The following is a 15163-nucleotide window of genomic DNA, read 5'->3' as shown; positions in this document are numbered from 1 at the left end:
ATCTACATCCTAGGGTACTTAAGGAAGTGGCCATTCAGATAGCAGATGCTTTAAGAATTATTTTCCAGAACTCGATAGACTCAGGATCAGTACCCATGGATTGGAGGGTAGCTAATGTTACCCCACTATTTAAAAAGGGGGGTAGAGAAAAAGCGGGGAATTATAGGCTGGTGAGCCTTACATCAGTAGTGGGCAAAATGATAGAATCCATTATTAAGGATGTAATAGCGAAGCATATGACTAGCAGAGAAGGGATCGGACGGAGTCAACATGGATTTACAAAAGGTAAATCGTGCTTGACAAATCTATTGGAATTCTTTGAGATGGTGACAAGTAAAATAGATGGGGGAGAGCCAGTGGATGTGGTGTACCTGCACTTCCAAAAGGCCTTCGATAAGGTCCCACATAAACGACTGGCTTACAAAATGAAGGCTCATGGGATTGGGGGCAAAGTATTGATGTGGATTGAGAACTAGCTGGCAGGTAGAAGACAGAGAGTTGGGATAAATGGCTCGTTTTCTGAGTGGCAGGTGGTGACCAGTGGGGTGCCACAGGGATCTGTACTGGGAACCCAGCTGTTCACAATTTACATTAATGATCTGGATGAGGGGATTGGATGTAAAATATCCAAATTTGCAGATGACACTAAGCTAGGAGGGGTTGTGTGCACGGAAGAGGGGGTCAGGAAGCTCCAGTGTGATTTGGATAAATTGAGGGACTGGGCAGATACATGGCAAATGCACTACAATGTGGATAAATGTGAACTTGTCCACTTTGGTAATACAAACCGGAGGGCAGATTACTATTTGAATGGCAATAGATTAAGAGATGGGGAAATGCAAAGAGACCTAGGGGTACTTGTACACCAGTCTCTGAAAGCGAGCATGCAGGTACAGCAGGCGGTTAAAAAGGTAAATGGTATATTGGCCTTCATATCAAGAGGGTTTGAGTATAGGAACAAGGATACCTTACTGCAGCTGTACAGGGCCTTGGTGAGACCACACCTGGAGTATTGTGTGCAGTTTTGGTCACCTTATCTAAGGAAGGATGTTCTTGCAATGGAGGGAGTGCAGAGGCGATTCACCAGGCTGATACCTGGAATGGCAGGAATGACTTATGAGGAAAGATTGCGCAAATTGGGATTGTACTCGCTGGAGTTTAGAAGATTGAGAGGGGATCTCATAGAGACATGTAAAATTCTGGCAGGACTTTACAGAATGGATGCAGATGGGATGTTTCCAAGGATGGGAAAATCCAGAACCCGGTGCCATGGTTTGAGGATAATAGGCAAACCATTTAGGACCGAGATGAGGAGGAATTTCTTTACCCAGAGGGTGGTGAATCTGTGGAATTCATTGCCACAGAGGGCAGTAGAGGCAGGTTAATTAAATATATTTAAGAGGAAATTAGATATATTTCTTCAGTATAAGGGTATTAAAGGTTACGGAGAGAAGGCGAGGACGGGGTACTGAACTTTAAGATCAGCCGTGATCTCGTTGAATGGCGGAGCAGGCTCGAAGGGTCGAATGACCTAGTCCTGCTCCTATCTTCTATGTTTCTATGCTGCTCCCACTGGCCTTGCCATGTCTAGGCTCCTTGCTGCTGCTCTCTCGGGCAGCTCCTCACTACTGCTGTCATCATGTTGACCAAGAACTAACCCTTGAAGAACCTCCGAAGAATTCCCTTGCAGGATGCTTCTGTGGTCAAGAAGGGCTTTGTGCCCTGTTTGGACCTGGTATAACATCTTTGCTAAACTTTCCTGCTGTTTCTGAGAATCTCATCAGTTATTAGTGCAGAAGAATTCTACTGTTAATATACAGACAAAAATTCTAGGGAGCTGGTGACTCTGTAAGATTTGTGACAAACTCCATCAAAGGCCTGGGATCTGCTGCCTTGGTTTCTTAGGACTTGTTTGGACTTTTTGTGAAAAATTCCACTTGTAAAAAGAGTAGCTCAAATCCATAAAAAAGATAGTAGTTCAAATCCATGATCCAACTTGATTCAGTGTTTGAAAATCTATCAATTTGAATATACTCCATGGCCGAGCATCCACATCACTCAGAAAGAAGCAGCTTCCAAGGACACTCAACCCTCAGGTAAACCCATTTTTTCCTCATCTCAGCCCTGAAGGACTGATACAGGAATTTTAGTTTCCTAATTCAACTCCTTTGCAATAAACATATCAATTTCTTATTGTAATTGGATATATTACTTTCTGTGCATCAAAAATCAAGGACACAGGATTCCTATGAGAACCAAATAGTTGCTTGGCATTTACGGTTTCCGAATGCCTTCTACTAGAATGAAAACGTCCATTCTACGATTGATTCCACCTGTATTGAATTCGTCCATTGTTATTAAATGAAGATCTACCGGGACCAATGCCTGAAGAGGGCGCACAAAATCAGTGAACCGGTGCGGACTCGAAAGGCCAACATGGCCTGTTTCCGCTCCGTAAATGGTTATATGGTTATCTTGTCTGATGGGGAAAATTAACAGTCCCTCTTGTCTCACCTGGCTGAATGCACCCTCCAACCAGATGGTATTTACATCAACTTCTACAGTTTCTATTAGGCCTTACCCTACCCCTCTCTTTTTTCCCTATCCCTCTGTCTACTCCTCCAACTCTGCATTCACAGAGCTACCCCTTCCCTTGATCATTTGTCAGCTTTCTCTCCTGTTCTCCTATCCATGTTCACCTATACCCACTTGGCTGTTGGTCCTCCTCTCCCTGCCTCATTTCTCTCCCGTCTTTTTATTCAGACTCTTGCTTGCTTTTTGCTTATCCCTTGATGAAGGTCTCAGGCCCAAAACGTCAGTTATATATCTTTGCCTCCTATGGACATTGCATCTCCAAGTTTGCAGATGACACAACATTAGTTGGCCTCTCAGCAAAAACGAGTCCTACGACAGAAGAAGTGGAAAATCTTGTGAAATGTGTGAGAGTAACAACTTGAGTTTCAACATGGACAAGATGAAAGAGATGCTCATGAACTTCAGGAGGACCAGGAATGACCATCCTCCACTACACTTCAACAACTCTGTAGTAAAAAGATGGAGAGCACCAAGTTCCTTGGAGTTCACTTATTATGGACACTCAACATCTCCTCACTTGTCAGGAAGGCGTAACAGCGACTGCACTTCCTGAGAAGACTGAAGCGGCAAGGCTTCTGGCCGCCATGATATCAACCATCTAAAGGAGCACTATCGAGAACATCCTGGCCGGCTGCATCACAGTGTGTTATGGTTGTTGTAAATAATAGATGGGAGGTCAATCACAGGACCATAAGAGTGGTGGAGAGAATCACTGGAGACTCCCTACCCCTATCAACGTGATCAAATGGGATTGTTGTCTGAAAAATGCATGCAAGTTCATTGAGGACCCCTTCCACCCATCAGCTGCTCTTGTTAAGGAAGAGATCCAGGAGTACCAGATCCTGCACTACCAGGCTGTGGAACAACTTCTTCCCATGGGCAGTGAAAATGCTGAATGACCAAAGAGACTGCTTACACTAACCATCTGTACAAAGTAATATTTATTTATTTATTTTGTAGAGCTAAAATACTTGCCCTAGATATGTATTTTTTGTCTGATTGTGTGTGTGCATCAAAGACTGGAGAATGTTGTTTTGCTGGTTGTACTTGTAAATCAGATAACAAACTTGATTTGACAAAGATGTGTTTCCAATAGCTCAAATTAGATCAAGTAAAGCAGTAGACTTGCTAATGCCTGAAACTTAACCATGCATCCTGCTCCGGTGGGTTGAAAGGGAAAATGGCTGACCTGGTTGCTCTGGTGATGTCAGTGTTTTCTTGCTGATGTCAAAGGGAAAAACCTGGCTGAGGTGCCTCTGCCATGGGCCGAGAGAAGTCACTGCCGCGGAGCCCGAGCTGAGAAAGGACACTACTGCCGGGTGGGGGGGGGGGGGGGGGTGAGGTGGAGGAGTGGGAGACCACAATGGGAAGGGCGATTGTCAGTGGGGGTGGCGACTGATGGCCGATGTTGGGGGGAGTCTGTCTGCTGATATCGATTTCCCCCTGTGATTTGAAAGGTGCTTCCAGCACCTTTTCCCCAGTAATTGCACCCAGGACTCAGGAGGGCTACCCAGGTGCTGCAATTTGAAAGGGGTTACTGTACTCCTCCCAGGCCCTTGCTTCTCCCTCGCCTTTTAATTTGGGTGTCTGCCTCCTTTATACCTGTACCCTGAAGAAGGGCTCAGGCCCAAAACATCAGTTATATATCTTTACCTCCTATGGACACTGTAAGACCTCCTGAGTTCCTACAGCATTTGAGTTTTTACTACAATCACAGTATCTGCAGACTTTTTGAACAGCTTGATCTATCAATATTTAAAATGTATGCAATATTTCTATTTCTTTCTGTACCAATGATTTTCCACAGTTGTATTCCATTTGCCATGATCATGCCTGTTCGCTTAACCAACCCATGTCAGTCTGACACCTCTCTGCATGTTCCTGCCTTTCGTACTGAAAACTAGCTTTGTATGATCTGCCATCTTGGATATGTAAAAGGTGATCCCCTGATCCAAATTATTGGCATAGATCTTTGAAAAATGTAATTTCTATGGAGGTTTAACAATGATTAGCTTTCCAATAATCTTAAAATTGTATATTAGATTAATTTTTAAACATTTCTTAATTTTATTTCTATATAATATAGCTTTGTATCAGCTATTACAATAACTTTTCTAAACAAATGCCTTTTTCTTAAAAAAAAAGTGATGAAATTGTTATTTCTGGGTGTTTGCACCTCTAAAAAGGATGGTTTTTTTGTTTTTGTTATTAGCTTTCTGTATAACATTTTTCTTAACCCTAGGACAAGAATGAACGCTACAGGTACATCTGTCCTGTCATGTACAAAATGATTTTTCCAAGTGGAGTACTTGATGGACATGAACAAGTTATCGTGGGAACATAATCTATACAATCATGTACTTTATTTATAACTGCTTTAGTCCAGAATATCTTAACTATTGAAAACAATGGCAACTTTTCATCTGTGGAAGTTATCTTCACAAAAACTCGGGTTTTTTTTGGTGGCATTTGGATTCATATGGGGAATGATGCTTCTGCACTTTACAATCCAACAACGAACACAACATGAAAGCAGTGCAATGCTTCGAGAGCAGATCCTGGACCTTAGTAAACGTTACATCAAAGCATTGGCAGAAGAAAACCAAAATGTAGCAGATGGACCATATGTTGGCACAATGACTGCATATGGTAAGTTCATCAAGCTCCTTTTATTAGCTTCTAAAAGATGCTTGTCAAAATGTATGTTTTAAAATATATTTTTCAATATTTTGGAAACTAACCTTCACCATGGCAAATTATGTTTATGTAGAATGAATTGAGCCATAATTTGCTATTATAATTATGTTCAAAACTATCAAATATTTCTCTTAATGTAGTGAGGATTTCAGGCTAGTAATTGGATGCAATCATACTGGCATGCTTTTACACTCCAATTTTAATTGAGATTTATTTTGTAAATGTTGGGTATAATTATCAAAATGTATAATTAGGTCCTTTAGTTAACAATAAGAGCAAGGTGCTTCAGCACATATTACCATCTTGGAAATCTTGTGTTGGCATTCACTGTGTGAACCAGTTAATGTGGCTGATAGAGCCATGGAATTTTGAGCATAAGTTGTATAAATAATAACAGTGCACCCAGTTTTGTTTCAACTGTCCACAGAATAAATCTAATCTTGATTAGGTTGTCCTATGAAGTTTGAACATAAACATCCTCCAGCTGTATCTTTTTTTATTTGAATCCTTATTTCAAGCACATTAATGTGGTGTTTTCCCATTTGACATTGAATTGGTCAATAGGTTCTCAGTTTATATATTTCTGAATATTTGACAGGGTAGATGTTGTTCTATGTGCTTTTCCTCCAGAACTTGTTTTTATGTGGCTATACATTAATGTCGATTCATGATATTCAACGCTTTGAAGTCATGTTTCAACCATTTGGAAAATTAGTCTTCTGTGCTGCTCATCTTTTTCTTGCTCCTAAAAGATGGTGGAATCTTCAGCGGGTGGACTGTCAGGCTTGAAGGAGCTCTGTGATGGCTTATCTGTGAGAAATAATGCTCCTGTGTTGATTCCAATAATTTTATAGCTAGGTTTATAGATTTCATGAAAGGAATCCATGAGCTGGGGGGTGTGGACATGCTGAGGATCTGAGCAGACATGTTTTGAAAGAGCTCTCCATAAAAAGTATTAAAAAGACAGCCTGAAAGCTCAGAAACCCAAATTTTATTGTCAAAAACAATGCTAAATGACCAAGGCAACCGAAAACAAAAACTGAAAAAGCAATAGCTCAGTTAGGAACATTGAGTGAAAGCCTGATGAAAAGCAGGTCAGGGCCCTTGGGACCGGCTGAACCCAACAGAGCTTGGGGTGGGGGGGGGGGGGTCAGCCCAAGATATAGCCACATGCCTGAACAAGATGGAAACTTTGTGTACTTGTTTCATGAGTGTTAAATCAGCAATAAGACATCGGAAATGATATTGGAAATTAAAGAAATTGTGGAAAAGATTTAACAACAAATGACTCGATTGGAGGCTGAGCTGGACAAAATAAAAGACAGGCTAAAGGCTCGAGAAGAAAAATCAAAAACATGGGACACAGTCAGAAAAGGATTGATGGACATGATCAGTCATATGGAAAATTTCAAAAGACATAACAATGTAAGAATGATTGGACTGAGAGAAGGAATGGGGGAAAGACCTGGTAAGCTTCTTTGAAACCTGGATCCCACAAATGCTGGGACAAAACAAGTTAAATGCAAAATTGTAAATTGAAAGGACTCACTGGACCCTTGGACCCAGAAGAACTGGTGAACAGCGACCATGGCCAGTCCTGGTAAGACTTAAGTTATTGGGAAAGGGACGCAATCTTGGGAACAACATATGAAAATTCAAAAAATAATAATGGCCCATTAATGATGGACATGCAAAAGTAATGTTTTTTCAGGACTTTAGCCCTGCCTTGCTCAGACAAAGAAAGGAATTTGATGAAGTAAAGAGGCAACTGTGATCTTAAAAACTTTAAATGTTCAATGACTTACCCAGTGAAGTTGAGGGTGGATGTCTCAGAAGGTAATCGACAAACTCTCAAGAATAAAGTGGAAAAAAATTTCAAGTTATGCAAAGATTAAAGTTGCCTGATGAGACAGGGTCCCTTTTTAAAAGTGGACTAACTTTTTTTATATATTTAGTAGTACTGAACCATCTCGTTTTTACTGCTAAAGAAAAATCATTGTAATTTATATGGAGAGCTCTAGAAAGAAAGGAAAATGTTAAAGTAGAAGGGTGGGTTCTCCGATTTAAGGGGGAAAATAGCATTTGAAAACTATGGTGCTAAAGGGTGGGGTTGTTCTTTGGAAGATTCCATGTGCATTTTGCCAACTTCTGGGTATTATTGTTAACATCATTGTCAGCTAGGAATGTGTGTATGTTTCTTAAAAGGGGGTCTGCTTTTTAAAAGGGGTTATGCTCCTTACAAGTGAAATGAAAAGGGAAATGTTAACAGTATTAAAAATTTTAAAGAATTTATTGTTATACAATATTTGTTTGAAAAATTCTATGGATAAAACACTAAAGTTTATTAGCCTTAATATTAACGGGATAAACAGAACGGTGAAGAGAAAAAAGGTCTTGGGACACCTAAAGAAATTAAAAGCAGATATAATCTTTTTGCAGGAAATACATCTTACCAAATTGGAACATGATAAATTATAAAGAGGGAGGGTAGGACAAATAATATTGTCTTTCTTTTGTTCAAAGGCAAGAGGGGTATCAATTCTAATTAATAAAAATTCACCAGTGTTAATAGAAGACACTTCAATTGTTGAAGCCAGAAGATATATAATGGCACATTGTAAAATTTATGAAGCATGGACATTTATGAATATTTATGCTCCAAATTATGGCTATGAAGTCTTTGAAGAATATCTTCTTAAAAACAGTAGAGGGCAGACAAAATATATTGGTTGGAGGAGATTGTAATTTTTGCTTGGACCCAATACTAGATCTGCAAGAACAGTAATGATGGTGAAAGCAGGAAAAACCACAATTTCATAAATGAAGGATCTAAATCTTAACAATATATGGAGGCAGTTAAATCCCACAGAGAGAGACTCCTCCTTTTACTCAAGGGTGCATGATTCACATACAAGGATTGACTTATTAATATCTATCCAGTTAAAAAGTAGAATGATTTAAAAACAGAATACCTAGCGAGGCTTCTGTCAGACCACTCACATTAACAATTGCAATAATGGAAAAGGAAGAAAATGAATACAGATGGTGTCTTAATAACAGACTTTTGAAAATTTATAAAGAGACATAGAAATATTTTGCCAAACAAATCAGCCGTCCACTAACAATAGCTTTTTTTTAATATGGTACACACTCAAAAGTATATTTGAGGGGATGTATGTCAGAAAATTGTTTGGAGAAAGAATATAGAATTAGAAAAAAAAATGAAAGAACAGGACTCCAAGAAGAATACAAATTACTGGAGAATTTTAAAAAAAAACTAAGATAATACAATGTAAACCTATAGAACAGAAAAACCTATATTTATAAACTAAACAACAATACTATGAGTTAGGTGAAAGGGCACTCAAAGTTTTATCTTGGCAGATTAAAGCAGAGGAGTCATCAAGAATGATAAATGCTATAAAAACAGAGACATGCTATAGCATATAAGCAAAAAGAAATCAATGACATTTTTAGACAAAATTATACAAATTAGAATTACAAGGCGATGAGAATGAAATGGAATAATTTTTATCGAATGTTGAACTTCAAAAACTAGAAGAGAGAGAAAGGATAGAACTAGACACTCCTTTTACAAGGGAAGAAATTGAAAAAGCCCTGGATACCCTACAGGCTAAAAAATCACTGGGGGAGGATGGATTCCCACTTGAGTTTTACAGACAATTTAAAGGACTATTAATGCCCCTGTAAATGGATGTTCTGGACAAAGCAGTAGAAACATAGACCTTCCCAGAATTAATTTCATCTGTGATTATTATAGTGTTACCAAAAAAAGGACCCATTAACAACTTCATCATGTAGAATAATATCCCTGTTAAATGCTGATTACAAGAAACTAGCGAAAGTGTTGGCTAAATAGGTTAGGACAATATTTACCTAAATTGATATGTACAGATGAAGCAGGATTTGTTAAAGAAAGACATTCCTCATATAATCTAGGAAGATTGTTTAGTATAATACATATGGCAAAATTCAAACTGAATCCAAGTACTATAGTCTCCCTGGACCTGGAAAAAAAAAAATAATTCAACTGTTTGGAATGACCCTTTCTAAAAATGTTTGGCTTCGGCAGAACATTTATAAACTGGATAAAAACTTGTACCATAAACCGCAAGCTAAAATTTTAACCAATAACCAGATGTCAGCGGTGTTCCCCCTTAAGTAGATCAAGTTGACAGGGATGCCCCCTGGCCCCAGCACTTTTTATTTTAGCGATTGAACCACTGTCAGATAATAAGAGGGGATTTAGAAATAAAAGGCTTCAAAGTTGGACAAGAAGAATATAAAAATTAGTCTATTTGCTGACAATATGCTACTATACCTTTCAGACCAGACTAAATCTTTGGAAAAATTACAAAGAACACTAGAAAAATATGGAAAAATATCAGGTTATAAAATAAATATGGACAAAAGCGAGATGATGCCATTAACAAATTTTGAATATGAAAGAAACCAAAAAGGAAGAAAATTTAAATGGAAGATGGATGGAATAAAATATCTGTATAAACTAATTATGTCCTCTTCTTGGGAAGATGTAAAGAGACCTATGGTAATGGAGAGACTTGCCAATTACTTTAGTTGGAAGGGTTAATTGCGTCAAAATTAAAGAGATGCCAAGGCTGCAGTATCTTTTTCATTCGGTGCCTATTCTGTTACCTAAAAACTTCTTTAAACTACTAAACAATCATATTAGTTTGTATGGAATAATAAGGTACCAAGAAATGCACTGGAAAAACTGACATGGGATTACAGGTTGGGAGGACTTGGACTTCCAGATTTAAAAAAATGTTACTTAGCTGCACAAGCTAAATTTCTCACAGCCTTCTTCATTGAAGTAAACCCCCACCTACCCTGGATTCAGATGGGGCTGTACTAATGGAGGAGGGGAAAGCAAAAAATTTTATTTATAAATGGAGTGTCAAATCATTAGAAAAAAAGACAGATAATCCCATACTAGTACACATGATCAGAATATGGCAAGAAATTAATGAATGTATAGGGAAAAAAAGTAGGGATATCAATAAAAGCACTACTGTGTATGTAAAAAAAAAGTGCATTATTGCCTATGAACATGGGCAATAGAATATTAAATTCATAGTATGACAAATGTGTAAGATATATTGAAGACTGCTGCACTGAACTGTTGTGTCCTTCGAACTAAACACGAATAAAGAGTGGCCAATAGGACCTTCTTCTGTTTACTCCAGCTTAGATCATTCTTAAGAGAAATATGGAGACCATCATTGACCCCACCTGAAATTAGTGAAATGGAATGAATGGTCTGGATGGGGAATACACCCAAATTTATAACAAAAATGTATGCTCTCTAGAGCAAAAGTGCAAAACCAGGATTACAGAAGTCAAGAGAAAGATGGGAGTCAGACTAGGGTGTGGCGATTTCAGAAAGAAGCTGGTCATATTGGTGTAAGGACAGCATGACATCAATTATAAATGCAAGGTATGGATTGGTTCAGTATAATTTTATAAACCAATTATGTCGTACCCTACAGAAATTACATAGATTAAAAGAAGAAATATCAGAAATGTTTCAGATGTGGGACTGAGACAGGAACTTTTTTTACATGCTACGTGGACATGCGTGAAGGTGAGGTCATTTTGGCAAGATATTATAGAAAAATTAACCAGAATAATAGAAATGGCCTTTATGGGTGACCTAGAGCTATATTTACTAGGTAATTTTATGGAAATAAGCAATAAATTGAATAAAAATAGCCCCAGCTATAGCAAAAAAAATTGTGATGACCTGGAAGTCTGACTCCCATCTACTTATAGCACAATGAACTGCACAAATGAATGTTCCTATGGGGAGAAAAATCACATAATTTAAAGAATAAATATGACACCTTTGTAAAATCTGGCAGGGATACCTGGACTACATAGGGGCCCAAATTATTATATATTTAAATGTGGTTTCCCAAACTGTATTCTATATATTTAAAATATATGTAAGCTCTGATGCTGTGCAGATTCGTATGTTGGATGAGTGGGAGGGATTGTTTTGTGAGAGGCAAAGGACTTGTGAGGAAGAAGAGCAAAGAGCAAGCAACAGGGCAGCAAGATTAATTGGTAGGGGCTAAAGAGGGGAAGGTGAAGGAGTGGCCCAGCGAGTGAGTGGCTTGGAGAGGCTGAGGTACAGGTAAAAGGGGTAATTTTTTTTATCTTTAATCACTGAGATTTGTTTCAGGTATGGCAGGTGAGCTCTAACCCATGTCATGCTCCTCCTGTGCCATGCAGAAAGTCAAGACATTGATAGTGTCCCTGAGGACTAGGTGTGCAGGAAGTTTCTCAAGTTGCAGCTCCTGATAGAATGCATGATGGCACTGGAGCTGTGCATAGACTCACTTTGGAGTGTATTGTTCCTTGGGCAATGGATCAAGTAAATTATTTTTCTCCTGGTGGGGAGGGCAATGAGGGTGTCAGAACAGCAGAAGGGCTAGCAGACCTCTCTCCCATCAGGAAAAGCAACATAAGCATACTGCGAGTTAGCATGAAGCAGTTGAACATGTTCTACAAGTGGCTCAGATTTGCTGAGTCTAACATGTTTTCTTACAAGGACTTCTCTGGGCTCAGATAACCAAGTCGGCAAGGTCGATCTGATCTTCAATTTTCTAGGGAAAGTAAAAACATGTTAGTGAGGACTTCCATTGGTAGCTGTACAAAGCAGTGTAGCAATGGAGTGTAATGCCCCTGGCAAGACGTCTTGCCAGCGACTGGTGGGGAAACCTTTCAACTTGTGCAAGAGTGATCGCTTTCTAGATTGCACCATTACCACTCTCCACTTGACCATTACTCTATGGGTTATAACTTGTAGTATGACAAGAAGGGTGCCCATTTTGGTTTGACCAGGCAGCACTTGAGGGACTTTTGCATTGCAGGTAGGGGCAGCTCCATGAGTGGTCTTATTCTCTCTGGGTCAGGGCTGATTTCTCCTCTATTCACAACATAGCTCAGTATAGCCAGGCGCTTAATGCAGTATACACACTTGTCATTGTTAAGGGTCAAGTTCAGATCCTTGGCCACCTGGAGGAACTTCTCCAAGTTATGATCATGATCGATTATTTAAGTCCTTGCCACATATAGTGACTTTGTCCAGATAAAGGTAGGTGGCTTGTAAGCTGTGAGAATCGACTAGCATATCCATTTCTCTTTGGGAAAACCGAAACATCATTGGTAATTCCAAAAGGGACCTTTTTAAATTGAAATAGTCTGCCATCTGACTCAAAAACAGTAAGTTGCCTTTCATTCTTGTGAATGGGCACCTGATGGTAGGCTGATTTCAAATCAATGGTGGAGTATTGTATTGTGCAATCTGGTTTACCATGTCTGGGATACATGACGGGATAAGCGTCGAGTTGCGTAAACCTGTTTATAGTTTGGCTGTAGTCTGTGACCATTCTATGTTGTGCGCCATTTTTGATGACTACTACTTGTGCACGCCAAGGACCTGTACTGGGTTCGATGATTGTTTTTTTTTCTCAATAAACTACTAACCTCATTAATATAAAGAGTTTGTCCTCTTTGCTATAGTGCCTACTCTTTGTAGCTATAGGCTTACAATCTAGGGTTAGATTGGTAAAATGGTAAAAAGACACGGAGGTTTAATCTTAAGGGTTGACAACCCACAAACAGCCTCTTGGGGTACTGTGATCCATGGTAGTGGGCCGTTAAATGTCAGTCCAATACTTTTCATTTGGCACTGGAAATCTAGCCCTAATATCATCGGAGCGCACAGATTGGATAGCACGTGTAATTTGAGATCTTCATTAGTTTCTTTGTACTTTCAGGGTTATTTTGTAGCAATTTGTAATGTCTCATTTTAGTCCACAACAAGCCATAGAAATTTTGTGCTCGGATGGATACAGGTTAAGATTCTGGGAGCTTGCAGTCATAGGGTGGATATAGCTGTCAGTACTGCCTGAATCAAACACAGTCAATAGGCTCCCCATTTTCCTTCACCTTCATCGTGGAATGCTCAGCCCATGGGGTTCATCTTGGTTTATCGTCATCAATATCAGAACGGGGTCTCCCCGCAACGGCGATCTGTCAGAGCTCGCCTTGTCACTGGCAGTTCCACTCACGAACTTGGAAAAAGAGGTGTTAGATTAATTGTTTGCTCTCGAAGTCAACATGGCAGCCTCACGGTGGCACCGCTGCTTATTAGCAGCACTTGTGCGCTGCTTCTTCCCTCTCTTCAACTCATGGAATGAGCTAAATGAGGACTCTTGTGCCCAGCAGACTCTGGCCCAGTGCCCTCGCTTTCTGCAGTTGGCACAATTGGCTCGTCGTGCAGGGCACTGAGCATATATGCAGTGCCAATCCGCCTAAGTAGCAACTTCTGTCGCGGCTGTACGTTGTGGTTTAGTGGCGCTCAGCAGTGGATCATAGTGGAGGGCTTCAGGGGGGGCCACTTTAGCACTTCTTTCCTTCTCAAGGTCTTTAGCGCTTTGTAGCACAGCTCTAAGGGTCTTTGATTGTTGTAGAGTGGGATTAAAGGTTAGGTCCGGGGTCTTCAGTAAGCGTTGTCTGATGCACCCTGACTCCAATCCTCTTATGAATGCATCCAACATTAAGGATTTTCCGTGGTCTTTGGCTGTGACCGCAATGTAGGCATAGGCTCTGGATTGCCATTTTAGTGTGAGCGCGAAAGCACCTTCACTCTCTCTGACTTGTCTTTGAGTGTGAAGTTGATATCTTGCAAACAAAGTATTTTGTGGCATATCATAATAGGTTCTGAGGAGATTCAGTGCATTCCGGTACATGGCTGTCTCCCTAAACACTGAGTAAGTTACTTCTCCGAGGAGAGCCACAAGATGGTCCATCTTCACAGCGTCTTGCACGACATTGTTCACTTGCATGTATGCATCAAAACACTGGAGCCAGTGGTGAAAAATTTATCCAGCTTGGGTGGCATCTTGATCTATCTCTCGTCTTCCAGGTTTCGGGGAAGTATCCATGACTGAGAGTCTTTTAATAAAATTGATATGCCATAGACATGGACCAGACAAGTGTTATACTAATACTGTTATTAACAGCCACCGCTATACTGACCAGTAGGGTGGAGCATCTCTACAACCATAGCCAATAGCAAGCAATTCCATACATGAGAAGCAGTCAGTATAATACACCCCCACACCACCCCCCCCCCCCACACCCCCGTTACATCATCACAATTCTATAGTAAGGGGAACAGACAGACTAATTGGCAGAACAGTTGAGGAACAGTGGAAGACTTTCAGAGATTTTTCACAGTGCTCAACAAAAATATATTCTCGTTTTTAAAATTAAAAAAAGGGCAGTAAGAGAGGGAAGAGTCGGCCTTGGTTAAGCAAATAAAGGAAAGTATAAAATTGAAAGCTTATGTGTACAAAGTACCCAAGAGTAGAGGGAAACATGAAAGTTTAAGAAAACTTTAAAAAGCAACAAAGGACAAGTAAACGAGAAATCAGGAAAGGGAAGAAGGATTATTAACGTAAATTAGCATAAAACATAAAAACAGAGCAAAGAAATTATAAATATATAAAACAGAAGAGGGTGGCGAGAGGTCCCTTGGAAAATGACAAGGGGAAAATGAGAAGGGGAAATTGATGTTGAGGAAATGGCTGAGGCACTGAACAGATATTTTGTCAGTCTTCATGGTGAAAGACACATCCAGCATGCCAAAGAGTGGTGTTAAGGATGCAGAGAAGTGAGGGCCTCAATAAAATAAATGTTACAAAATAGATAGTGATGAACAAACTAATGGAACTGAAAGCTGACAAATCCCCTGGCCCTGATGGGATGTATCCCAGGGTACTGAGTTATAGGTGATGCATTGTTCTGAATTCTGGCC

The 15163-nt window shown here is 39.8% G+C and overlaps 1 protein-coding gene across 5 annotated transcripts in view; it reads left to right on the top strand.

Moving 5' to 3' along the window:
• Positions 1-15163, top strand: part of mgat5 (alpha-1,6-mannosylglycoprotein 6-beta-N-acetylglucosaminyltransferase) — a 121240-nt gene that overhangs the window by 12453 nt on the left and 93624 nt on the right. For 4 of the 5 annotated variants that reach the window (XM_069935200.1, XM_069935199.1, XM_069935201.1 and 1 more), the window contains exon 2: positions 4838-5244. In XM_069935200.1, the coding sequence (XP_069791301.1) occupies positions 5004-5244 (241 nt within the window). In that variant the 5' untranslated portion in view covers positions 4838-5003. Of the gene's footprint in view, positions 1-4837; positions 5245-15163 lie in introns of those variants that run through there. The other variant, XM_069935202.1, reaches the window with a different exon arrangement.

The sequence above is a fragment of the Narcine bancroftii genome, chromosome 4, assembly GCF_036971445.1.
Source record: "Narcine bancroftii isolate sNarBan1 chromosome 4, sNarBan1.hap1, whole genome shotgun sequence".
Lineage (NCBI taxonomy): Eukaryota > Metazoa > Chordata > Chondrichthyes > Torpediniformes > Narcinidae > Narcine > Narcine bancroftii.
The sequence above is the reverse complement of the archived record's forward strand: the minus strand, read 5'-3'. Positions and strand labels throughout refer to the sequence as shown.